Source organism: Quercus suber, unplaced genomic scaffold (genome assembly GCF_002906115.3).
Source record: "Quercus suber isolate HL8 unplaced genomic scaffold, Cork oak 2.0 scaffold_278, whole genome shotgun sequence".
Classification (NCBI taxonomy): Eukaryota; Viridiplantae; Streptophyta; class Magnoliopsida; order Fagales; family Fagaceae; genus Quercus; species Quercus suber.
Window position 1 is genome coordinate 435,102 of NW_027069734.1, and position 27,928 is coordinate 463,029.

Below are 27,928 nucleotides of genomic sequence, written 5' to 3' on the forward strand. Positions count from 1 at the left end.
ATCATACAAGTTTTCCATTCCTCAACACACAAAGTCACAAACCCATAAAAAATTTGTTCTGTGACTAACTCAAAATGGCTAGCAATCGCATTACATCAAGGGATCAGGACGAGCGTGCTGGGGCAGAGATTGTGCATGGTCCTGAAGAATGTTACCGCCACTCCATAGATCTCTTGGAAGAGCTAGGTTTCCCCAAGGGTGTTCTTCCATTGCAGGACCTTGAAGAGTGCGGAAGAGTTAGAGAAACAGGGTTTGTTTGGATGAAACAAAAGGCCCCATATGAGCATTTCTTTGTTGGGAGCAACACCCGGGTGAGTTATTCCCTAGAGGTGACAGCATACGTGGAGAAATTCAAGATGAAGAAGATGACTGGTATTAAGAGCAAGCAAGTGTTTTTGTGGGTGCCTATAACTGAGATGAGCATAGATGACCCTGCAAGCAAGAAAATATATTTCAAGACACCTATGGGGATTGGAAAGTCTTTCCCAGTTACAGCTTTCATGAGTGAGGAAGAGAAGCAAAAGTATTTGGAGGAGAAGGCCAATAGTACTAAATGAATTAAACTTGTTTGTTCATGATCATATATGGGACACATCGATCTTGCTTTCATTGCTGGTTTCGTGTTGATCTGAGTTGGAACCCTACAGATTTTCTGTTGTTATTGTTTTGATTACTAGCTAGTATATCTTGTATGACTCTTTTGATCAGTTTTCACCAACTGCGCATCAAAGAGTTCATCCTTTTAGTGGACCATACAATAAATTCAATAATTAAGAATAATCAATAGTTATTGTCATCTTGCTATCTAGCGTGTTCACTAAGTTTTGTCTCTATTTTATTGTCTTGGTCCTCCAGGATTCCTGGTAACAAACTAATAACAAGAGTTCATCCTTTAATTTTTGAGAATGTTAGGTTCGATTATATATATATATATATATATAAATTAAATTGTTTTTTTTTTTGGGGAATTTTAATTTTTGAGAATGTTAGGTTCGATTATATATATATATATATATATAAATTAAATTGTTTTTTTTTTTTGGGGAATTCAACAGATATGAATTATTAAATTAAGGGTATGATTATAGCACATTTGTTAGTATATATTATCCATACACATCACTCATTTCACGTATTAAATATGTACATACTTAAAAAATGTGAAAATTATGTGTAAAATTATATACATTGAGTGTACATTAACAAATTTATAATAAGAACATTGGAAACATAAAATAACGCCCAGTAATTTATTAGCAATTAATTTTAGTCAATAGCCCACGTCTTCTAGTTCTAGGCATGACAAAGGTCTTGTAGTTAAATTGACACTTTCCCATGCACAAAATGTTTGGAGATTTATGAGAAAAATGGTTCGAGTTGCAGGGTTAGCAACATATTGTAATTATTTATATAAAAAAAAAAAAAAGTTCTAGGCATGAGCTTACTAACAATAATATGCATTTAACTTCATTTTTAGTCTTTGGAATACTAATATTGGCTCTCAGCCAAAAAAAAGAAAAAAGAAAAAAAAAAAGAATATTTCCAAATAAGGCCCAGTAATTTATTTGCAGTTAATTTTAGTCAATAGCCCACGTCTTCTATGCATGAGCTCACTAACAACAATATGGATTTAACTTCATTTTTAGTCTTTGGAGTACTAATATTGGCTTCCAGCGAAAAAAAAAGAAAGAAAAAGAATACTAATATTGGCAATTTGGCATCTTTGGGAAAGAAAATTCTTAAGTATTTTCAGAATATGAATAAATAGTACTTATTCCTTTCACATTCATAGTAGACCTTACCATGAATTTAATAAGTAAATCCCACAATCAGTGGTGGAGTCAAAATTTTAGTTTAGAGGGAGCAAGATCAAAAGACAATAATAAAAAATAACCTAAAATTATTAATTGATATTAATAATAAAATTATAAACAAACAATAATTGTCGTACAAAGCCTATTAAATTAAACAACTATAAAATAAATAAACAATTGTAAAACATCTAATTCATAGTTATTGATGATTAATCATCAAAGTAAGAGATTAATCTATATACATAAAGTTTAGAGATCTAATTTGATTCCTCAAAATAAATTTTAACTTTTCTCTATTCTTTTAATTTTTTAAAATTTTGGATTTATGGTAGAAACTCAAATTTTGAAACTATGAAAATGCAAGAGATGAAAGAGAGAAAAGTAATGGACATTTTAATGCTTTAGTACCATATAAGACATTATTATTATTATTATGTGTAATTAGAGCTACATGGGAAACTTCAAACGAGAAAAGAAAGAAATTTAGGTAACCCCCAGAAAAAGAAAAAGATAAAAAGAATTAATATTGGTCAAAAGTGTAAACAGCTTTTACAAGTTTAGTTTGGTGGCATTTATTTGTTTAAAGTGGGGGGAGTTGTTTTTGTAACACCACAAAATCTCATAATATTTTTACAATAAATTGAGGTGTTAGTACATCATTGCTCAGAATAAAATAAAAAAAAAATTATTTTTGAGATTCATCTCAACTAAAAATAAGAGTATTGTGAAAATGTTGTGAGATTTTCTTGTCTGTAGACTTTCTCAATTGGAAGATTTGTTATTTTATTATTTATTTCATGTCATGTATAGTTTGTTAATTGTTTAGGGAAACCGTTTCTTTGTTTTTATATTCTATGCCAGGAGCTAACTCACTTAACACAAGCATATATATATATATATATAGTAGACTTTTTCGGAGGAGTTAGGGAGGCAGGTGCCTCCCCTCACCCCCTTCTAGCTCCGCCCCTACCCACAATGAATGTGAGAAGGAGCTAGCACCATTCTTTGTGTTTTGGGAGTACCTAAATATTACTCCTTGGGACACTATCAGAAATAATGTATTAATTCTTCTATTGTAGGCAATTTTTTTTTTTTTTTTTTTATTTTGAAGATTAAAACTTTTAAGTGCAAGTATTTTTTTTTTTTTTTTACTTTATCGCCCCAAGGGAAATCCAAGGATCCCAATCATGTAATTCCCATTTTATAAATATGATCCCAAAATATTGTATTATGATTACTTTTATACTTGTTAAGGTACAAATTTTTGGGCCTTGATTTTATTAGCTCACTCACAAAAATACCCACATGAGCCCACGCATTATTCCAAACCCACATAAATATTCTCATATACATATTACCCAAATATTCTCTATGCTATTGGGTCTTCACAAATATTCCATACGCAAGCCCTTAAATTGCCTTGGGCATTCTCACAAAATTATGCTATTGCCACAAAAAAAAAAAAAAAAAAATCGCAAGCGCATTTACCTTGTGGGCAAAGCCCAAAAAGGCCCAACAATATCATTTACTAAGCCCGTTACTACACAACAATATTTACTAAGCCCATTGCTATACATCACCTTAAAGTCTGTTACTACATGGCACCTTAAAACCCGTTGCTACACAGCACCTCTAAAGCCCGTTACTACACGGTACCTCTAAAGTCCGTTGCTACATGGCACCTCTAAAGCCTGTTACAAAATCTCAAAATCATTTTTACAAAGCCCAAATACTAATTTGGCACTATCTTTACAAAGCCCAAATATTAACTTGGCCATATTTTTACAAAGCCCAAATACTAATTTGACACTTATTTTTCAAAACCCAAATACTATTTTGGCAAAAACAATTACTCTATCTTACAAAGCCCAAATACTAATTTGACAACTATCTTTACAAAGCCCAAATACTAATTTGACACTATTTTTACAAAACCCAAATACTAATTTGGTACTTATTTTCCAAAGCCCAAAATGCTATTTTGGCAGTAACAATTACTCCATCTTACAAAGCCCAAATACTAATTTGGTAACTATCTTTACAAATCCCAAATACTAATTTGACACTATTTTTACAAAGCCCAAATATTAATTTTACACTATTTCTACAAAGCCCAACTACTAATTTGACACTATTTTCCAAATCCCAAAATACTATCTTGGCAAAAACAATTACTTTATGCTCAAAGCCCAAATATTAATATTTGGCACTACTATTAATTTTACACTTACTCTATAAAGCCCAAATATTATTTTGGCAACTATCTCATAAAGCCCAAATGCTATTTTGGCACACATTTACAAAATCAAATACTATTTTGACATTTGTTTTTACTAAATCCCTCACTCATGAGAAATATAAATTACTCACCTCTTAAAAAAATATTGCTTTCACAAAATTTATGGGAACTATGTCGATTCTTTCCATAATCAATTAACTACAAAACCCATGAATATCACCCATGTCAAAACTACTCATTTTGTAGGGTTAACCAAGCCTAAGAAGGCTTATCTACAAAGCTCAGCTGGGTCAGGCCAGCCCACATACAAATCTTAGCAATTGGAAAATACGTGAACTGGTCAACCAAATTTTAGCTACAATTGAACAACTGGAGCTCATTCCCATCAAGTCCCAACTTGTCCAATTAGATCAGAAAACAGACACGTGTCCACCAAGGAGTGAATCATTTCTCCACAAGTTGAAATCTCATCATTTCTCAAGTGACATAAAGCTAAAGGTGATGTGACAAAAAGCTGAAAAAGCTTCAGCTAGTTGTCACTTCTTTCTCCTTCAACTCATTCGATCAAGAGCCCAAAGCTGCCATGCCCAGGCTAGTGAAGCTCTTGAAACGACATAAAATCAGCTCATCTTCATACTAAAAATGTGTATTCTCTAGTTCATGAACCAAGCACATGAACCCCAAATGGGGAAACTTAGGGAAATGTGGTTTTGAGGGCACTAAGGGGATCCCAACAGAGTTCCCAGTAAGGGCTCCAAGGTAGACACCTGGCTTAGGGTGATACAACCTGTCCTAGGGAACTTTGATTCTAGTTATAGTATAACCAAGATATTAGCCTCAAGCACGCTCTAATCCCATTAACCAAGGCTAATCAGCGTTCAATGCTAAGCCAAAAACCCAGTTGTTATTGCCCAAAACAGCAAGAACTTTCTGAAAGTTGAGCTTACTACTCTTAGCTAAAATCGTAAGAACGGTTCTCTATGGATTTTCTAAAGATTGAGAAAGATTTAGCAAAGATTATTTGCTAATCACCCCCTAAAACCCAACTATAAATGGGATTCTCCATTAATGCTTCATCAAGGGACAAACAACCAACTCACTAAGCTACACACCAAGATTTTTACTTAACCTCTCTGCAAAAAGTCTTCTCTAAACTCTGAAAAGTCACTGAGTTCTCAATCTCAAGCTTAAAAATCGAGTTCCCCAGCTCCTAGCTCGCAAACTCTTCTCATAGCTCTACTCATAAACACTTACTTACCCCAGTAGAAAGCTCCATCAGCTTTGCTATACACTCTCACCCATTACTTATACTACTCACTCATTGCTCATATTACTCACAAATGACTCTCTTTACTCATTACTCACTATATGTTCACGAGCATGTCTTGGCACCATAATGATCTTGCTGCGCTAGCTGAGATCTCTCTCTCCCTTCATCTCACACTAAGTTTTCTCCATTATTTGTTATTACGGAACCCATGATATTTACTTATTCATTTACTATTAATAGTTATGATGTAACTGTCACTATAGAATTTTTCCCTTATATTGTTGTATTAGAAGACTCTTCTCCAGAGCTAATGGATGATGAGTCTAAAAGTGAAGATATTTCCCTTAATTTGTGAAGTAGCTAACCACTAAGGTTTTATTCTGTTCTATCTTATTTTACCGCTAGGACATTTTACCGCTGGATTATTCTCTGCAGAAACACTCTATCGCTAGACTGTTTTCTGCAAAAACACTTTATTACTGGGCTATTTCTTACAGTATGCTTTTTAATCTTGCTGACGTGTCTGCTGTAGGGATTATTTATGGGCTACTCTTGTCAGTTCTAATCTAGGCCCAAGGCATAAAATATAGTGAATTCCTTGGATCTTCACCGATAGCCTTTAGGCCGTGCATCAAGCCCATCATTGAGTTTTGGTTTAGACCTCCAACCCATTATAAATCTTATTTGTCAGAAGGAAACTTTTTCGCCCTCAACATTTTGGCGACTCCACTGGGGAGTCTGCTGAAGCCAAGAGTTCACAATGCCTCCTTGGTTGCAGAACAACCCAGCAAGAGGGGACTAGAGACACCAGTCTCCCAACAGCACAAAGTTATCACAGTCAAGCTCCACAAGGAGAACAAGCTGACCGACATGAGGTCAACCAAGAAGATTCTGATCGCCGATTCTCTTTACTCTTGGAAACAATACAAGGAATGCAACAAGCTCAGTTCGAATTTGTTGAATCCTTAAAGGTCTTAAGAGAAACTCAAAGGCCAACACCCCAGCCATTACCTGAAGAACCGGATCGTAAAACACAGCCGAAGAAGGGATCAGCCGCTGGGAACCCCCAATCTAGTGAGCAAAATGCATTTCTTCCTCAATTCCTTACATTATCTGATCTTACTGCTTTGTTGGAAAGGGAAAGGCTTAGCCAGCCAAAGGAACCAAGGCACTTTGTTCGTAGGCCACCTTCTCTCTTTATGATGGGAGGAAAGGGAATGCAATCGAGCATGTCAACAAGTTCCTTGATTCTATGGGACCTTTTTCTACAAATTGTGATCTTTGCCTAAGGGAATTCTCAAAATCTCTTACCGACCGTGCTTACACAAGGTACTCCACTCTACAGCTAAGTTCCATTGCCACATGGGATGACATGGTTGAAAGTTTCTGCTTAAAGTATTTTCATGGAGAGGAAAAGGTTACTATCCTCACTCTTCACAACACTAAGCAAAAGTCCTCCAAAGGACTCCTTGATTTCATCCGGCGGTTCAGGGATGCTGCCTTTGATTGCTACGGGCAGTTCAAAGAACAAGAGCTGGTTGAGATTTGCATTGATAATATGTCCCATGAGTACCGAGCCCATTTGGAGAATCTTGATATTGTGCAGTTTGCCCAACTGCTCCAGAAGGCTCGTAAGACAACCGTATCAGTCAAGCCTTCCACAGTTGAAAAGCTTAAGTCAGAAAAGAAAAATGCTCCTTACGCTCTCACGGTTTCCACCAATGAACTAATGGTGGGAGAGAAGCGAAAAAGGGAGAAAGGGAAGAGTATCCTCCCATTCCATGCACCGATGAAGAAATGNTCTAAAGCTCACAAACACTTCTCATAACTCTACTCATAAACACTTACTTACCCCTGCAGAAAGCTCCATCAACTTTGCTATACACTCTCACCCATTACTTATACTACTCACTCATTGCTCATACTACTCACAAATGACTTTCTTTACTGATTACTCACTATATATTCACGAGCATGTCTTGGCACCATAATGATCTTACTGCGCTAGCTGAGATCTCTCTCTCTCCCTTCATCTCACACTAAGTTTTCTCCATTATTTGTTATTATGGAACCCATGATATTTACTTATTCATTTACTATTAATGGTTATGATGTAACTGTCACTATAGAATTTTTCCCTCATATTGTTGTATTAGAAGACTCTTCTCTAGAGCTAACGAATGATGAGTCTAAAAGTGTAGATATTTCCCCTAATTTGTGAAGTAGCTAACCACTGAGGTTTTATTCTGTTCTGTTTTATTTTACCACTGGGACATTTTACCGCTGGGTTATCTTCTGCAGAAACACTCTATCGCTGGGCTACTTTCTACAGAAACACTTTACTGCTGGGCTATTTTTACGACATGCTTTTTAATCTTGCTGACGTGTCTGCTGTAGGGATTGTTTATGGGCTACTCTTGTCAGTTCTAATCTAGGCCTAAGGCATAAAATATAGTGGATTCCTTGGATCTTCACCGATAGCCTTTGGGCCATGCATCAAGCCCATTGTTGAGTTTCAGTTTAGACCTCCAACCCATTATAAATCTTATTTGTCAGAAGGAAAACTTTTTCGCCCTCGACAATACTGTCTTTTGGACTTTACATAAAGAGTTTGAAAAAAAAAATCTTAGAATTTTCGAACTGACGTGATTTAAATTTTCATTATTGGGATAAATATATGTTAAAGAAAGTATTATAGTAGTTAAAAAAAATTATGTTAATGGCACCATGCATGGTGTATTGTGATGTTGAAGGTGGTGTATGGGTGTGCATAGATCAGGTTGATGAGTTTTTTTAACCCAACCCACCATGGTGGGTTAAAAAAAATCTAACATAATCCACATAGATTGGGTTGGATCAGGTTAGAACAATGGATTAGTCTTTTTTTTTTTTTTTCAAATTACTATTACTATTATTAAATTGAGCATTAGAACAACACTACCAAAAATAAGAGCAAATTTATAACCAAATAATCCTAAGCATAACACCAAAACAATACAAACTATATGAGAAGAACTTAAGGTTGGATTTTATTTAGAAAGAGAGGCAAAAAAGTAAATAACAAGATTGTATAATATATATATATATATATTAAATTATATGTATATTAAATATAGGTGGGTCAGGTCTGATTAGACGGATTTGTGAATCTTATGATCCAGATTCGTTGTAATATATATATATATATATAGATTCATAACCCAACCCAATCCACCAACCCCTAAAACCCGACCGTGTTGGATGAGATCGATTTTAGCAAATTAGTGGATTGGCTACGCATCCCTAAAAATGAGATTGTAGTGGTGGCAACAAAAATGGCAATGATAACAATAAGTGTAAAATACAAAGACCTACCCTAAGGTTTGGGATAATACCAAAAACATACAAAACTTCTTTAAAATGTCCAATTTGGTCCTTTAAACACTAACGGTCTGTAAGGCCATTTGTGCATTCTCTCCCAGTGCAAAGCTACTTGGGATTTCTAAAGGAAGACTACAAAGATAGCAAACAAGTGGCACATTAACACCACACCATTTCATGTTTCATCAACACCACACCAACGATTTTCTTAGATTTTTTCTTTAAATAAAATTATTAATAATTTTGTGTTTGGTAGCCAAGAAAATCCAAAGAAAAAGTCACATAGATCTTCCCCATCTTGTGTTTGGTAGCCAAGAAAATTAAAAGTAAAACCCATAAATCTTCTTCATTCCTAATTTAGTAGCCAAAAAAAATCAAAAGGAAGAGCCATATAAAGTCTTATCTACTCTTTAGACTCCTTTGCTCAGTGTTTGGTTGCCAAGAAAACCAAAAGGAAAAACTTCATCTCCTTCACAAAGAAACTGATGAAAACCCGAATGACCTTAACCCAATCACATCAACCAAGGTCTAAAATTCCACCACAATATTGCTGTTAAAGTCAAATCTAGTCATCCTATCGAAAACTATTGACCCACCAGCCAATATCGATGGATTTCCATCAACAAAATAGAGAGATGGGAGAAAGAAGATCCATAAGGGTAAGATTTGGCTAGGCAAAGGCAAAGAAAATAGAAAGAGAAAGAGAGAATCAAGTGAGAAATAAAGGAAAAAGAAAAGAAACAAGAGATAGAGAGAGGGCCAGGTGTGTGGAGGTGTGGTGTTGACTACTGAGGATAAGAAGAAGGAAAGGAGAAAAGATATTATTAAAAAAAAATAAAGTTTGGGTCTAAAGAGTGCACAAATGGTGTAACATGTTGTTTGTCTTCAAGGACCAAATTGATTATTTTTAAGAAGTTTTGGATGTGCTTGGCATTACCTTAAATCTCAGGGTAGGTTAGTGTATTCTACCCTAACAATAATGACTATAACGACATTAGCGAGGTAGTGATAGTAGCATTGGTGATACTATGAAGAGTAGTAATCTTGGAAGAATTTGCAAACGACATATTCTCTCATGGAATTTGAATGCTTAAAAACCCCAAATTCAAATGCCCTTTAAAAATTTGAATGCCTTTCTTGTTAAGTCAAACAACTAAAATCAAATTTTGAGATTTACAAATTATAACTTAGGAAATAAAAATTCAACTCAAATTTCTTTATCCAAACACAAAATAAATATTGAGAAAATCCATCTATTGTATAAAAGGGGTGATTCTTCAAAGATTTTTGAATTATGGGTGGTTGGTGGGTAATCGACTTATCGTTCTTATCTAGTTGGATAGGTGAATGAGTAATGCCAATGACACAAAATTTTCCATAATTTTTTTTTTCACAATTCATTAAAGTGATAAGTTGTAATTGAAGTAACATTATATTCAAAGAGGCCCATCATGAATCATTGATTCAACATTTTGAAATAAAATTGTGAATTTATTTGTGTCACATGTATTGGTAGGTGAATTTTTTAGATGATATTTGTAGGTGAATTTATCCAAGAAAAAAAATGGTAATTCACTAATGCGATTTTTAAAGAACAAAGTTAACAAAGATAGCTGCATAGCCAGCACATTGTCCAATTCAGTCACACGTTTTCTTCACCTTGCCAAAAAAATTGAATCCATTTGCCAAACTAAAACTGTCCCATAAGTGGTGCTAATTGCACGTGTATCACCACATACATGTGAACTACATACTACATGTTCCACATTTTACTTTGAAAGCACTTTCTACACAGCCACAAACGTCGGTTTCAAAAATTGTTGCACAGTTTAAAGAGTTTTTGAGACCACAACGGGAATTCGTTATTTAAAACCGCGGCTGTATCGTACACTGTAAATATTCGGTATCGGCCAAAAACATTTTAAAAACCGCGCCCACAAATGGCGACTACTACCTCAGTCTCACCTCTCTCTACATTCCGCCATCGCAGTCCAATTATATCCTCACCAAACCAATTTCTCTCTCTCTCCCCAACAGTCAAAACCAGCAAAATCTCAGCCGTCCACGTCAGCGCCACCACCACCACAATGCCCAGTAGTGACCTTCCCGAAGCTCGGGCTCATCCGTCGCTGGAAATCGTCGGCGGAGCAACCGAGTCAATCCTCCCAGTTCTCAACGCGACCCTGACCCGAAATCCGTACAACCCGTTTCCTTTCTTCGGGTGGAATCGCCACGTGGAGACCATCTACGCCTCCTTCTTCCGGACCCGCCCTGACGTCAGACTCCGCCGCGAGTGCCTCCGTACCAAAGATAACGGCTCCGTCGCCCTCGATTGGGTCTCCGGTGACGACCGTCAGCTGCCACCCGATTCTCCGCTACTCATTTTGCTGGTTCGTCGTCTCTTAACTCTAGTAATTGTAACACTTAAGACTTCATGTATAGATTAATTACGTAGCGTACAAGTCACTCATTCAATTCAATCTATATGCTTTTTGCATAATTCATGGACTGAACAGTAATTTGGCATTTTATTATTATTATTCTTATTCGATAGTTGGTGCGGAGAGATTTTAAGTGCTAGTTTTGCTCTTGGTTATAAGAGTTATTTACTGTATAATTTTTCTAACTAAAAAAAAAAAAAAAAAGTTTACCATATAATTCATGTGACCAATTCAAAAAATGTGAATATATATTTGAGCATTGTTAATCACTCGCCAGTGTGTGCGCGTGCGTTAGCTGAAATCATGGGTTCAAAACACGAACTATTTCAGTTTAATGGTAAAATTGAGCAAGATTTCACCAAATTAAAATTTATAACTGAAATCGTGTTTTGAACGCACCATTTCCAAGTGCTGTGTGTACGGTGTGTGCACTTCACGGTGTGCGATAAAAATTTCTGTATATATTTTAGCGGATGAAATGGATGGATGGTGGTTACAGCCAGGTTTAACGGGAGGGAGTGGGGACTCTTACGTGAGGCACATGTTGGTTAGAGCGAGAAGCAAAGGTTGGCGTGTGGTGGTGTTCAATAGCCGAGGTTGTGCGGATAGCCCAGTCACCACTCCTCAGGTAGTACTCCTTAGTACTTGACTCTCAGCTTGATTGATTATGCATTTTGAATTCTGAGAGGCTTTAAGTTCTAACAAAGTATAATGTGGTTAGTTAACTTATTATCACTCTGATGGTGCAGTTCTATTCAGCTTCGTTTATAGGAGACATGCATGAAGTGGTGGAGCATGTTTCTTCTAGGTACCCAAAAGCTAATTTATATGCCGTTGGTTGGTCTCTTGGGGCCAACATTCTTGTTCGTTATTTGGGTCAGGTAGGATAACCTCATAATCCATATACATTGTGTATAGCTGACTTTTTTTAATGATTTTATATTCTTGTAAAATCATTATTGTTCGTTATTTGAGTGTTTTTTTTTTTTTTTTAACCTATCAAAAAAAAAAAAAAAAAGATTTTAAATTCTTGTATTTTCATGCTTTCTTTGACACTCTCTGTATTTTATTCTGTGATTTTTGACTTGAAGAGATATGTAGATTTGGTCTTAATTTTGCATAATGCTACCTTGTGAGTTGTGAGTCAAAGATTGAATATGGTGATAAATTCTGCTTGTTTTGATTACTATTTGTTTCCTGCTCCACTCAACTCATCATCAATGCCTTAAAATCCAAACAACCATGTGAAATACAAAAATCATTTTTCTCCATTATGCTCTAACTAAGGCTGCATTCTCCATTAGATCATAGGCCAATCTGTCTTTTCCTCTCTGCACTGATTTTTTCCTCTTTTCCTTGTACTGCATTTGACTTGTTCTTTTTCCACTATTTGAAACCTATCCCCTTCATTGATATTACTCCATTGTATGTTTAACAAATGCCACTTAGCTGTTCTTAGTCAAACACTGTTCAATTTGGAGGCTCTAAAGGACAAGGGAAAAGCCAATTAGGAGTTTTGGGTAGTAGAAAACCATTTCACAAAGAATATTGTAAACTAGATAAGAAATTTGATGTCATATTTCTGGTTGGTCTGGTTGTAAGGAGTCACTCCTGGAATGGATTGTTCTTTGCTTGCTTCTTTCCACTTTACTGTATATCTGCTTCAGTTTCATTTATATAGTTTTTTTTATTTGTTATGTGTTACTTGCAGGAATCTCATAGTTCCCCTCTTTCTGGAGCTGTGTCACTGTGTAATCCTTTCAATTTGGTCATTGCAGATGAGGACTTCCATAAGGGCTTTAACAATGTCTATGACAAAGCTCTTGCTAAATCTCTCTGCAATATTTTCAAGAAGTAATGCATGTTATATTGATTTTCTGTTCTTGCTACTTATTTATGTTTGGAGTCGTTTCTATCTTTGTAGAAAGTGTCACCTGAAATCTTTTGTTTTTGCAGTCATGCTCTTCTCTTTGAAGACATAGGTGGTGAATACAATATCCCATTGGCTGCCAATGCGAAGTCTGTTAGGGAATTTGATCAAGGACTGACCCGTGGTATGTGTTTCTTGAACTTGAGAGTGGAATTTTGTTTATGGATATAATGGTATGTCATGGTCTTACAACACCTTTTAAAACTTCACAGTTTCATTTGGTTTCAAGTCAGTGGATGATTACTACTCCAATTCTAGTAGTTCAGACACAATAAAGCATGTTCGCATACCTTTGCTTTGCATTCAGGTAATTTCTTTACGACTTATACACTTCTAAAAATATGTTTCCTGAACCCCATGTCTAACAATGTCGAACTGTATGAGCACACATTTTTTCAGTTCAGACTTCGGTCATCTTTGGTGTACAGACACACACACACACATACATAGGTAAAATGGTAAATACATAAATCGTGCACCCACATGATATTCCACCAATGGCCTCACCCTGAGTCACCATCTTTGTTTTGAACTGTTTGTGCTTACTTATCATAATGGATTTCTGGGGCATGAGTTATAGAGAAATTTAAGAATCGTGTTGAGTGAAATTCTGCATGTGCTATAGATTTACGTGTTCAGTGGTGTGCAGGCAGCAAATGATCCAATTGCTCCATCTAGAGGAATCCCTCGTGAAGATATCAAGGTTTGTGGCTTGCTCCTTAGTCTCTTAAGCCATATACTAATTTGATTCCCTTATATACCAAATTATGTTTATCTCTCAAGTCACAATTGTTCCTTCTTCCTAAGATGGCGAACTGCTATTGTCAAATTTATCAACTTAAATATACAAAGGCTTTTCCTTTTTATTTTTTGATTGGTAAATTACATATACTCCCAGTGGGTCTTGAACCCAATATCTTACCCTCACACATTTCTCTTACAAGTGGAGGACATGCCATTTGAGCCATAGCTCATTGGCCACAAAGCCTTTACCTTATGACTTAAGTTCTCCTACAAAATCTTGTTTTCCTAGCTTTGTGCCTTCATGTAAGGACTTATTTTATTCAAATATCTGTTAGAAAAGTTACTTTTATTCTTAATACTAAGTAGCCCCTAGGTCCTGTTTCCAGCCACAATATTTCATAATCGTAGAAGTAGTTTAATCATCTTTTTGTTGATCAGCTGGGAATTCAATCAAAAAATCTCCAGGTTTTGAGATTTTAATCACTTTAAAGCTTTTAGTTTAGATAATTTGCCGCAAGTCTTTGTCCAGATCAACTTGACCATTATGACATCTCATCTGGATTACAAAATTTAATATAACCCAATTTGTTTTGTTCTTCCATGTACTTCCTACTTCCTACCATCTCAAAACTAGATTATAAGATCCAAAAAACTTAGTGAGATATTGCCAAATTATTGTTTATACTTGCTGGGATTTGTTTGTTTTGTAAATAACTTGTGAATATTTTGGTGATTTCCTGACTCAGTAACATTTGGGAACCTCCTCTCCCTATTCCTGAAACTTCAAAAAGAACTTTTAAACGATTTGACATGGACAAGCTCCATTTCCTAGGAATAAACATTCAAAAGCACTCAAAGCTTGTATTGCATATCAAATATTCAATTTGTTCTCCCACAGTAATCTTCCATCCCTTGTAAATGTCAGTCTGCCTGATTCTTACTCCTGGAACACAATATTTAAAAATCTGAGAAAACAACTTTTGTTTGTGGAGAATAAACTTGAAGGGCTTATTGACTTACAAGAAGTGATAAAAATGGCCATGGAGAACTTGATAAGGCTCCTATATGATATTTAGCCTGCCCCATGTGGTTATGATTTAGAGGAGGAAAAGGAAGAAACAAGGCTGGTGTTTTGTGGGCTGTTTTTGATTAAGTGTAACTATTTAAAGTTTGCTGCATTTGAAGTTCCCCTTGCAACATGGTTAAGTTATTTAAAAATGGGAAAATAGAAAAGAAAAACAGAAAAAATAGACTTATGCTGGGTTTGAATTGTCACCTGTAGAATTAAGGACTGTCACCTTGTTAATTGCTATATACAACGATTCTTTCTGGATTAATTCTTTTGGAAAGTTCTACTTAAAAGATATTTCACTAGATCACATGAACCTAACCAGGTTTGAGTTTCCTGTTACTGCTGCTTAAAATAATTCAATTTTTTTTGGGGATGTTTTTCTCCTGTTTATGTTTCCTATTTTTACCTTATTTATTATCTCCATTGCTGTTGTTGTAGGAAAATCCAAACTGTTTGTTGATAGTGACACCCAAAGGTGGCCATCTAGGGTGGGTTGCTGGTGTTGATGCTCCACGTGGGGCTCCCTGGACTGATCCTGTTGTTATGGACTACCTTGAGCATCTAGAGAGAGGAGCATTAAAAAGCATTACATCTTGTAGTAATTCTGTAGAAGTGGAGCAATGTACAGAGGGCTTGCACAGCCTAAAAGTTTAGGTGGCAGATGCTTAGCATTCTTTGCATATATATAAAATATATTCATTTAGAGATCATGCTTTCATAGTTGTTTACAACAAGTTTAATGAATAAGCTAATGTCATAAAATTCTTTCCAGTTGTGTATTGTAACTGGAGCCTAGCATACCCAAACATCATTGGATTGATGCTTAGCATTCTTTGCATATATATAAAATATATTCATTTAGAGATCATGCTTTCATAGTTGTTTACAACAAGTTTAATGAATAAGCTAATGTCATAAAATTCTTTCCAGTTGTGTATTGTAACTGGAGCCTAGCATACCCAAACATCATTGGATTATATTTTGAAAATGTTGAATAAAATGAAACAAATAAAGCACAGAGATACTGTTGTCCATATTATGTTCTATTTTTTACCAGCTTGCGTGCCATCACTCGCTTGGAGAGTATATCTTAAGATATGATACTGCAATATGACAATTATGGTATGTTAGGCTGTTTTAATGAATTAGTCTTCTAGGGTATATGTTGACAAGTGCTATTGTATATGATGTCAACAGTTTGCCTTTGATCTGCAATATAGGTATATTATGTAAACATTTTGCTTTTCATCTGGAATAGTAACTACTTGTCATTGACAATATCCTGAAATGTGTTTGCTAAAATATTTTTAGTGCTGCAATATGCAGCTTTCTAAAGTTGACATGCAGCTTGGAAATGTTTGCTATATGCCGAATTCTGGTGCTGCAATATGCAACTTCCCGAAATTAATCTGAAAGAAGCCAAAACATCTGCAGTACAGATAAAAATACAAAGAAACAAAAGTAGCATTATTGCAGGCAGCATACTAGCTGCCCATTTGGTAGAGTAGTTTAAATAATATTATTTGTGGTTTTTTAAAATTCATTTGAGTGAAAAAGTGTGTGAAAATATGTGTAATATTATTTAAAAATTAAAAATGTGTGTTTGAATAACTCTAACAAACAGGCCCTAGGTAATCCAAGTTACAAAGGATAAGACAACTCTCCAGAATCCATCGGTATGCTTGGAAAGAAGTACTAAATCATTTGGGACATGTCTGGCACCAATATTGATGGCATTTTGACAACAACCATTACGTCATGAACATCAGTGTAAACCTACATTTGAAGGATCCCATATAAACATATCCATTTAGGATCCCGGATACATATAAACAAAAGCAACTGCACGTTTCTTCCTATTCACCTAATTAATACAAAATAAAGTAACTGCACGTGTCTTCCTATTCACCTAATTAATACAAAATATTTGTAGGTGCAAGTGATAATATCAATTAGAGAAAAAAGTAATAAAATATTCATTTATTACGTTGTTCAAGTGGTACAAATCGCACTCTTTGTCATATTTGTTTGTATTATTAAAAATAGGTCATACTAACGAGTGCTCTTAAGACATTTATTAATAATCAATTTTAAAAAAGTTTAGATACTACTTTATTGGGAAATAAAAAAAGCTGTCAAAATATTAATTACTTTTTTTTCATTCTTCATAAAAATTTTCTTTAAATGGATCATTAACGAGTGCCCTTAGGGCATTCATTAGCATTTCCCATTAAAAATTATTGTGTCATTGGTATTTTCCTAATTTAAATCTTGAAAAACAAGTTAAAAAATCACAATAAAAAAATTATATAAAATTTAAAGAATTATTATTAAAATAACAAGAATTTACCAATTTTGGCTTAATTTTTTTTTTTCGGAGTTAAACTTATATGATATTTCTTATAAAGTGAATATTGTTTAACTAAACTCAAATTGTTTATAAAATAATAAAAATAAAAATAAAAACACTATGAACCCAAATTATCCAAAAATTTGGCGCGAAATTGATATATTTTATTATTAGGCGAAAAGCACATTTTCGTCCCTACATTTTCACGCGATTTCCATTTTGGTCCATAAATTTTTTTTTTACCGCTTTTAGTCCCTATCCTAGAAAACGCGTCTCGTTTTTGTCCCTGCCGTTACATTAGAAACGGAAATTGCACAGGTGGCAAACGGAAAATGACGTGGCCATTAAAATAATAATAAAAAAAATTATTTGACATTAAAAAATGCCACGTCAGCACCTAAATTAAAAAAAAATTAATTTATTAATTTTAACTAAAGAAAAAAAAATTGAAAACTAAAAAAAAATTAAAAACAGAAAATGAGAAAACAACAAACCAAATTTACATACTTTTCTTTTCGTTAATTTTTTGGAAGAACATGTTCATGTTCTTTGTGATCTTTCCCAGAACATAATTTTACATGTTCTTTGGAAGAACTTGTTTTATTTTCTTTTCTTTGTCTTTCTTGTATTTTCTTTACAACCAAACACACTAAAATTCAAAACACAAACTCAGATTTAAGAACACAAACCCAGAAATAGATATGATACTGCAATATGACAATTATGGTATATTAGGCTGTTTTAATGGATTAGTCTTCTAGGGTATATGTTGACAAGAGCTGTTGTATATGATGTCAACAGTTTGCCTTTGATCTGCAATATAGGTATATTATGTAAACATTTTGCTTTTCATCTGGAATAGTAACTACTTGTCATTGACAATATCCTGAAATGTGTTTGCTAAAATATTTTTAGTGCTGCAATATGCAGCTTTCTAAAGTTGACATGCAGCTTGGAAATGTTTGCTATATGCAGAATTCTGGTGCTGCAATATGCAACTTCCTGAAATTAATCTGAAAGAAGCCAAAACATCCGCAGTACAGATAAAATACAAAGAAACAAAAGTAGCATTATTGCAGGCAGCATACTAGCTAATCCAAGTTACAAAGGATAAGACAACTCTCCAGAATCCATTAGCATGCTTGGAAAGAAGTATCAAATCATTTGGGACATGTCTGGCACCAATATCAATGGCATTTTAACAGCAACCATTACATCATGAACATCAGTGTAAACCTATATTCGTAGGATCCCATATAAACATATACATTTAGGATCTCGGATATATATAAGCAAAAGCAACTGCACGTTTCTTCTTATTCACCTAATTAATACAAAATATTCGTAGGTGCAAGTGATAATATCAATAAGGAAAAAAAAAAGGTAATAAAATATTCATTTATTATGTTGTTCAAGTGGTCCGAATCACACTCTTTGTCATATTTGTTTGTAACTTATTTATTAAAAATTATAGTGTCATTGGTATTTTCCTAATTTAAATCTTGAAAAACAAGTTAAAAAATCACAATAAAAAAATCTATATAAAATTTAAAGAATTATTATTAAAATAACAAGAATTTACCAATTTTGGCTTCTTTTTTTTTTGGAGTTAAACTTATATGATATTTCTTATAAGTGAATATTGTTTAACTAAACTCAAATTGTTTATAAAAAAAATAAATAAATAAATAAAACACTATAATCCCAAATTATCCAAAAATTTGGCGCGAAATTGATTTAAAAAAAAAAAAAAAAAGCGTTACAGGCGGCAAAAGTGTTTCTTATAAGTTCACAATGCCTAAACTACCCTCTAATGAGTATTTGCTTTACTAAATTATGAATCCTTGCCTTGAATGAATCCTTGCCTTCATATAATCTCAGGTAACCATTTCTTTCTTTTATTTACGTGATACACGTGGCTTCAATAATTGCTCGTTCGTGCTCTCTAGTGTCGTGTCGTGTGTGTGCCGTTAATTAGTTTGTGAGGTAGCTCTCTATTTGTTCTGTGCTCTGAGGAAATTTTTAACATGCTTTATCTATCTTTTGTCTTCTATCTTGATTCTTCATTGGTTAAGTAGGAAATACAAGTTTCAGCTTTTGCTGATAAAATTTGAGTAATATGTTTCATGAACGGCTAACTTCATTTGTGGATTTAGTTTCCAACTTGGAGATTGGTGTTGATTTTGTGAACAAAGAGGATGCAAATCTATTGATTTTGATTGGTGTGCGTTGGGTTCAAATTTCTGGGTTCAAAATTATGGGTTCGATTTCTGGGTTAGGTTTTTAGTTTCAATTTCAGATTATCGATTTGTTGATGTGATTATTGTTTGATTTGAGTTTTGAATTTTAGTGTGTTTGGTTGTAAAGAAAATACAAGAAAGACAAAGAAAAGAAAATAAAACAAGTTCTTCCAAAGAACATGTAAAATTATGTTCTGGGAAAGATCACAAAGAACGTGAACATGTTCTTCCAAAAAATTAACGAAAAGAAAAGTATGTAAATTTGGTTTGTTGTTTTCTCATTTTCTGTTTTTAATTTTTTTTTAGTTTTCAATTTTTTTTTCTTTAGTTAAAATTAATAAATTAATTTTTTTTAATTTAGGTGCTGACGTGACATTTTTTAATGTCAAATAATATTTATTATTATTATTTTAATGGCCACGTCATCTTCCGTTTGCCACCTGTGTAATTTCCGTTTCTAATGTAACGGCAGGGAAAAAAACGAGACGCGTTTTTCAGGATAGGGACTAAAAGCGGTAAAAAAAAAATTTAGGGACCAAAATGAAAATTGCATGAAAATGTAGGGACGAAAATGTGCTTTTCGCCTTATTATTATTATAAATTTGCGTTACAGGCGGCAAAAGCGTTTCTTATAAGTTCACAATGCCTAAACTACCCTCTAATAAGTATTTGCTTTACTAAATTATGAAACAAACCAACCTCCACCACGTCTATACTGTACCCTATGCTCTCTGGAAGTCTCAACACCAGTAGTCTCTTCTTATTTTGGCGCCGCTACCGTGAATGAATCCTTGCCTTCATATAATCTCAGGTAACCATTTCTTTCTTTTATTTACGTGATACACGTGGCTTCAATAATTGCTCGTTCGTGCTCTCTAGTGTCGTGTCGTGTGTGTGCCGTTAATTAGTTTGTGAGGTAGCTCTCTATTTGTTCTGTGCTCTGAGGAAATTTTTAACATGCTTTATCTATCTTTTGTCTTCTATCTTGATTCTTCATTGGTTAAGTAGGAAATACAAGTTTCAGCTTTTGCTGATAAAATTTGAGTAATATGTTTCATGAACGGCTAACTTCATTTGTGGATTTAGTGTTATCTCACGAAAAGTAATTGGTACCTTGGTTTCCTTGAGCAATAATATATCATATCGGCAAGGGAACAGGGCACTGGTTGATCAGAGTGTTGTGGGTGACAAATTTGTTTCCATATAATTTAAATTGAGATGAAGTTCCTTGTCCTCTCTTGTTTGGGTTGTTTGCTAACAGTTTCCATTCGGTAAAACTAGGCTGTCTCCCTTTTCTCCTGCGAAATCTAGTTAGGCTTATTGGGCTATTGCTATTTTTTTTTTTGATGTGATACACCTCACATGCTATAATGAACATGATTGATTGATGCGGCTGGTATTATGTGAAATTGATCACTTTGGTTGTTTTGCTGTTATGTTTTCTTATTGTAGATAATCTGGAATTAGGTGGTCTAGGTTAAGGAGGATGATGTTTTATGTTTGGATGAGTCTATAGTCTCATTAGATTGAAAATGTAAAATTTGGTAAATGTCTATTTGTCTCCTTTTTCGGGTTGGCCGTCCATGATGCAACTAGATTTCAAGGCATATCAAATCAAATCAAAGCAAATTACAATCCCATTTAAATGATTTCATGTTAATGTGATGTATTGGTGGGGCTGTGGGGCCTGCATATACCTGTTCATGCGAGTTGAACTTACTGCCCTATGAAAAACAACCCTTTATTTGAGCTGGTTTACACTCATAATGAGTAGGAATCGCCAATGGCCTTTAGGCCAGTTGGCAACTGGGGCCAGGCCCCTATTGCGTTCTTGTATTATGGTTCTATCCCCCACAATTGCCTAGCAAAAGATAAAAAACAACAATCATTTGTGGATATTGTTGGCTGTGAACATTTTAATATATTATTATAAGGCCTTTTCATTTGTGGGTTACAAACGTTTTCTTTAATTTTAATTTCTATGTTAAACTATTTTTAATGTAATGGTTAGTGTTTTTGACTCTTCAATCATCTTTGGAATTAAGATTAAAGAATTTATTCCAGTATATCATTAAAGTTGTTTGGAATGATAGAAGTAAATGGTTTGGAAGGTTTATAACTTGAAATGCTTGTTAAATTGACCTATAGCACTATCGTGTTTTCTTCCTTGGTCTTGACTTTTTAATCATCCACCTTAGGCTCACCTTGTTCCTTTTCTGTTTGCATTGTTTTTTTTTTGGGTGAATTCCTTTGATTGTTCTTGAAAATTGGACTTTTGATATATTGTAGGGTTGAGCTTCTCCATGGCAATACTTTTTTGTATTTTGTCTTATATAATTAGTGAAATCAAACTATTGTGCTACATGGGCAGCACTGATGCATTTGGCAATTGTCTTTGAGCCATTTGCATAGAGGATGGAAGTGAGCCAAAAGAATAGATGGACGAGAAGCCACCTTTTGGAATGGGTAGTACTGGGAAAAAAAAGGTGTATTGATTTCAATAGTTAATATTTCACTTTGTTTAAAGATAAAATCAGAAAAGTAAAACAAACAAGTTCTTGATATAGCACAACCTACTAAAATTTTGAAAATAATACACACACACGCATATTAAATTGACCTCATACTTAGGTTTCTATTGTTCAATGCTTTAAAATTTATTTATTCTAGTAATTTATATAAGCAGCCACTCAATTAACTTCTCTGATGATACCTTTTTGTTTTTTATTTTTCCCTCCAGCTGTGTGCAGTACATAGTAGGCAATGAGTATACTGTAATACATGGTAAGATAACCTCATAAACCACAACCATTAGAAGAAAAGCACTGAGTTTTGGCAGGAAAGTATTGCCTCAAATTGTAAAACTAAGTTCACACCCTTAATTCTCTCATGCAATCCACTTTCTACACAGCCTACAATTCCCACCATTTTCCACCTCAATGGAAATCTCTGGAACCCAATTGCATAACCAGGAAATCAATTCCTTATTATAAACCCCAAAACCGATTCAAAACCCTAACCCTAACCAATTCGTTGAGAATCCCGCTCGGCTATGAACCTGAGGAATATATTGAACTATTACCAAGACCCAAACCCAAACCTGCCCCTCCAAGTTGACTCCCGGTGGTGATTCGGAGGTCTGGTAGTGTTTCTAGGTACTTCTGGGATGGGAATTGTTTGCAATTGGTTTGTGTGGACGGCGGTGTGTCATCATTTTCGTCTGATTTTGATGATGGGTTTCAGAAAATGTTCAGACTTTGTAGTTCAGCTGTTCAGGATTTCTTTATTACAAAGCAAGTTAGTGGAAATTACATGGACTATGTGAAGTGGAAACTTTTACACCGGGTTTTCAGTTCGGCACTCCAGGTGCTTGCCACTCAGGTAATAAAATTTTGCATTACAATATAAATTTATATATATATATATATTGGGGTTGAATAATTTTATTGAAATTTAAAGGTAGTGGTGTGGATTAAGTGTTATCTTTTGGGCTAATTGTGCATATATGGTGCCTTGAGCTCAAATGCAATTGTTTGTATAGAATTTTTATGATTATGGTATAAAGGTGTTGTTGGAATATGTTTATATTTAGAGAAATAGTTTAAACCTCTTTAGTTATGCGTTTGAACTGACTTTAAAAGCTTTGATGGATACTTGTTGATATACATTGAGTAATAAGTCTTTTGAATTATAGAAACCATTCACATATTGTGTTAATCAGGTTTGGTGAGTTTGAGAATATTCACCAAGTCATTATAGAAAGTTATAAGCGTTTTATTGAAACTCTGCTCAGTGCTCTCTCCCAAACCCTTTTACTGTTGAGATGAAGACTTGCTATGTGTGGTTTCTAAGTATTTTTGGAATGTACTGATATCAGGCAATGTTATGAGCTATAGGAATTGGGTACTCTCGTTCACTTCCCTCTGCTGCTGCCCTTAACTGGGTCTTGAAGGATGGACTTGGACGGCTAAGTAGGTGCATCTATACTGCTGGCATAGCATCTGCTTTTGATACCAATTTGAAGGTATGACCTCTATTCCATTAGAATTCAGTTAAAATGTTCTATATAATTGGTTGTATATATTTAAGCCTCTTTATTGGCAGTTATTGTTGAACTGCAAGATGAGAAATCTTGTTTGTATTCTCTAGAATTTGAAATCTATAGCTTTGGCAGATCATTTATTTTTTGTTATCCTGTTTGAAGAGAGTTAGGTTCTCAGCATCTGTCATGTTCAGTTTAAGCATTGGAGTGGAGCCGCTGACTCCTGTCTTTCCTCGGTACTTTTTGCTTCTTGCATCTGTTGCCAACATTGCCAAACAAATAAGCCTTGCATCCTACCTAGCGACTAATGTAAGTATTTAGACCTCAAGGCTCAAGCCCTTTTCTTGTAACTAGAATTGTCATATCTTCAAAAAAAAATTCTGTTGATTGCTATCATATTACTTGCTGGAGCTGGGAACAGTAGAAGTTACACCGTCACATAACTTTTTTTTTTTAAAGAAAAAAAAAACCCTTTTCTTTGCTAAAATTTTCTCGGGTTAATGCTTTGTTATATTTCCAATAATACTCCTCTGTATTTGCTGTTGCTTTATTTCCTTTTTTGGTACTAATTTGGAGTCAAAGAATAGTCTAAATGCTATAAGCTTGATGACAGATGTGGCCCTAAAAAAATTATGGCTACTTTTTGAGAGTCCATGCTATATTCAAGGAAAACATTGCACCATTAGATACCCTATCTCTTGCAATAAAATGAATCAAATAAGTGTCAAGTGCGGGAAAAGGGAAAAAATTGAAGTCCCAATAATAAAAAAAAGCATAAAGAATATTGTTGTCTTGAAAAGAACATCAATATTATTAAAGAAGTGGATCAAAGTCTATTTTGAAGATAACTCAAAATTTTCAGCAATTTCAGGCCATGTTTAGAGATATTAATTACTTAATACATTAAATATGTATAAGGCTATCAAAGGTATTCTTGTATTGATCATTTGTTTTCAACCTCAGAAGTTCAAAAATATTTGTTAATGCTTTGCTATTTTCTTCAAACAGACACAACTTTTCTTCAGACTTAAATGTCTAACAACAGTATGGCGGGTTTACAACTTTATTTAAGACATACTTGGATAAATCTTTACTGACTTACCTGCTTCATAATTAATCAAGAGGCTACTGTGCTTTGGAAAGCATTTTTGCTTGTAACAGAATATTCCAACCTTTTATATGTAGTTTTAATGTTGTTACTTTGTTTAAGCAGACAGCTATTCGCCGAAGCTTTGCAATAGCAGATAACCTTGGTGAAGTTTCTGCAAAGGCACAGGTCTGTTATAATTTTCCCTAGCATGTTTTGTATTTCTTTGATAACATGGAATTATATCCTAATTTTTGGTATGGGTTTCAGATTCAAACAGTGTGCTTTGATAACCTTGGCCTTTTGCTTGCTGCTGTTCTGAATATATTACCAAAGAACAATCAAAGGTTTTCTTCCCATTTGTATTTTTGAACTCACTATATTGTTAAATTAAATCTTATTATCAGTTAGAAACCAAGTAATATTAAAACCTGCACATGGGTGTGACTGTCTGCTTATACTTTTGCTAAAATATATTATAACATCCTGCCTCATTGGTATGTTATCAGTTAGGTACTGATAATGATTATATTGACCTCCATTGGCTAGTCACTAAAGGTTCTCATTCATTCTATGAAAGTAAAATCTTGAAATTGAAAATTGCTGTCTTACATTTGAGTAAGATTAATTAATAAAATTGTAAAATGTGAATGGTACCTATTTTTATTTATAGGAGAAACAATGTTACATGTTATTTTTACCTGTGCTTGGCATGTATACCATATTCGTTATAGATAATTGTGCTTCCATGGTTTCCTGACTTTTCAATGTTTTCATAATTGAAGCTTGCAAGCAGGTTTACCTTTTGTTATATTCCCCATTTTCTCAGCAGTTGACCTTTTCGGAATATATCAGGGGCTTAAGCATGTCCATCTGCAGACACTAACAAAGGTGGGTTAGTGTTAGTAAGTTTTAGAAGACTGGGGGTGCTTAAGGGATTGAATTGACTGGTTACATTAATGTGTTTTTGCTTTTGGGAAACTTTGTAGGTACAAAGGATTCTGTCCTCCATCTGTGCTATATACATGACCCACACCCATTATTTATCCAGATTTTTTACTCGGTGGGCCAGTTTTAGACAGCTGGAACTTATTAGTAGAATTTTCTGTCCATGTTAGATTAAAGACATTTAATAGCTAATTATCCTGTCATATTCAAATGCCTTTGCTTTACTCATTGGCTTTTCTTTTTGCTTACACATAAGTGTTCGACTGCATTTGCTACATCCCTGGTTTTGGGATGAAAGGTTTCTTCAGTCACTGCTCCTAGGCTTAATTTGCTTTTGCTTCCTAAGGCTCACACTAAATAGCCTCCTTCATGTTACAAATCATAATATGCACCCAGACACTTGGGCTTAAGTAGTGGGTAAAAAGAACAGGGGGAATGGCTATGATCCTTCCGTGGACAATTTTGCTTTCAGAAAATTTACAACATATGTGTTAATACTTTTTTTCTTCATAAAATTATGAAGCTCATGATCTGACTGTAACCTCACTTTTATGTTCAGGATAGACTTGAGATCATACTAAATATTTGGATTGAGTCAGGATATGTGCCTTCACCTGCAGAAATGAGTAAAGAGGAAGGAATTGATTTTTTGTGTAGCAAAGGTGAGGTCTCACTACTGTGTTTCTCTAGCTGTGTATAATGCTATGATATATACTGCTATAGAATTTAGTGCACATCAATAGTGAAGCTTATACCCAATTATTGCGGTTTGAGTCAGACAAAACAATATGGCCCATCAGAATAGGGTGCTTAAATCCGAAGGATCAGATACCCATGTTGTCGATGATGGCAATGCAATATTCAAGAGGTGAGGATTATTACTTTATATGCATGGAGATCTTCTGCAAAGGAGCAAAAAGAACTAAGCAGGTGAGTGTATCAGGGAACTTATGACCTAGGCTGTCACATAGTTAATCATGGAGCACCATAACTATAGAGATGTTCTCACAAATTCATTCTCTTTTGTCCCCTTATTTATGAACTTGTAGCATGGTATACTTCTTTGTCTACGGGAAGGGGCTGGCACTGAAGATATTATCATGGGTTTGTTGCAGGTAACTGGATTTTTTTTAAGAGCTTTGATATTTGATTGTGTAAAGCACACACCATTACCATTTCATTAATTTATTTGCTATTGCTGGTTGAATGGAAACCTAGTCTATGGCTAATTTCCCTTTTTGTACTTTCAATAATCTTACACTTGGTGTAATTTGTAATAATATATGTGTTGTTTAAGCATGCTACGTCCGTAAGGCCCTCCTTGTAAGCAGTTGGTGGGAAAACATTCTTGGAGTTGGGTGACTCGCTTGATTTTGTTCTCAATGAATGGTTCAAAGTGATCGAGGATAGCAAGAGATGTGCCCAAAGGGATTTGTCTCTGTTGAATGAACAGATGTTGGGACTTGGTTGGGCTGCTAAAAACATTTTGTTAAGTACAGAGGAGCAGGCTAGATACAGTTTCGTAGATGACTGAAGATTTTAGAGTTTTTTCTTTTAAGTTTGATGGCTACTCCTTTATACCATAGGAGAGGTTTTGGGGATGAAGCTTAATTTATCGCTAAGTGCATAAGCCATCTGTAACACTTTGTTTATATATATATGCAGCTATCATCTGTTGTAATCATATGTAAAAGAGCAAAGAATAAGAAAATTTTGCCTCTTTAGAGCATCCACACTAGATGTGCTAAATGTGCCAAATGTTAAATATTTGGCACATTTAGCACACCAAACACCAAAAAACCCCATTTATCAGATGTTCTAAATCTTATAATTTTTGCAACATTAAACAGTAACGTTACAAATATACCACGGTACGGATGAAATGTTGCATATGCGTTTATTATTTTTTATTCGACTTTTCTCTCTCCTCACGATTTGTCTCTCTCCCAACCGGTGCTCTTTCCTCTTCAGATCAGATTCCCAGCTCCTCTCCCTCAACCTCAAACGTCTTTCTCTCTCTTTGCACCTCAAATCAAACCCAAAAATCTTCCTTCTTCTCTCTTTGCACCTCAAATCAAACTCCAATTCCCAGTTCAAAACAAAACCTAGAAAGAACAAAGGAATTGGCGAAGGACAAAGGAATCGGCGATGGAGGCGAGGTAGAGATTGGTGCCAGGGACGGCGAAGCCATGAAGATCAGCGTGCGAGCAGTAAGCGGCGAAGCCATGAAGATCGGCGTGCGAGCAGTAAGCGAGGTTCGTGGGGGCGAGGTCTGCCGCCGAAGTGTTCATCAAGCCGGAGTGTTCGTGAGGGCGAGGTCCGCCCCCGGAGGTTCTGATGTGGGTTTGATTTGATTTAGAAGAATTTTTGCTTCTGGATGATTTTTTATGC

The 27,928-nt window shown here is 34.7% G+C and overlaps 2 protein-coding genes and 1 pseudogene across 2 annotated transcripts; all 3 read left to right on the forward strand.

The window, feature by feature from the left end:
* Positions 1-796, forward strand: LOC112022183 (uncharacterized). Its single transcript, XM_024054760.2, has one exon. The coding sequence runs from the start codon at positions 75-77 to the stop codon at positions 555-557; it is 483 nt and encodes a 160-aa protein (XP_023910528.2). The 5' UTR covers positions 1-74; the 3' UTR covers positions 558-796.
* Positions 797-10,387: 9,591 nt separating this feature from the next.
* Positions 10,388-15,578, forward strand: LOC112022173 (embryogenesis-associated protein EMB8). Its single transcript, XM_024054749.2, has 8 exons — positions 10,388-11,073; positions 11,624-11,752; positions 11,874-12,005; positions 12,836-12,978; positions 13,081-13,178; positions 13,267-13,361; positions 13,704-13,757; positions 15,309-15,578. Exons 1-8 carry the CDS (start codon positions 10,624-10,626, stop codon positions 15,522-15,524), a joined length of 1,317 nt encoding a protein of 438 aa, XP_023910517.1. The 5' UTR covers positions 10,388-10,623; the 3' UTR covers positions 15,525-15,578.
* Positions 15,579-20,141: 4,563 nt separating this feature from the next.
* Positions 20,142-27,256, forward strand: LOC112022172 (protein root UVB sensitive 4-like; annotated as a pseudogene).
* The last annotated feature ends 672 nt before the right edge of the window (positions 27,257-27,928 follow it).

What these genes read in the sequence shown, in the direction of transcription:
- LOC112022183 (XM_024054760.2), top strand. Translation starts at nt 75, where the DNA reads ATGGCTAGCAATCGCATTACATCAAGGGATCAGGACGAGCGTGCTGGG.
- LOC112022173 (XM_024054749.2), top strand. Translation starts at nt 10,624, where the DNA reads ATGGCGACTACTACCTCAGTCTCACCTCTCTCTACATTCCGCCATCGC. An exon ending in CTCCGCTACTCATTTTGCTG is followed by an intron (nt 11,074 to 11,623) that starts GTTCGTCGTCTC and finishes TGGTGGTTACAG; the next exon opens with CCAGGTTTAACGGGAGGGAG. An exon ending in GCCCAGTCACCACTCCTCAG is followed by an intron (nt 11,753 to 11,873) that starts GTAGTACTCCTT and finishes CTGATGGTGCAG; the next exon opens with TTCTATTCAGCTTCGTTTAT.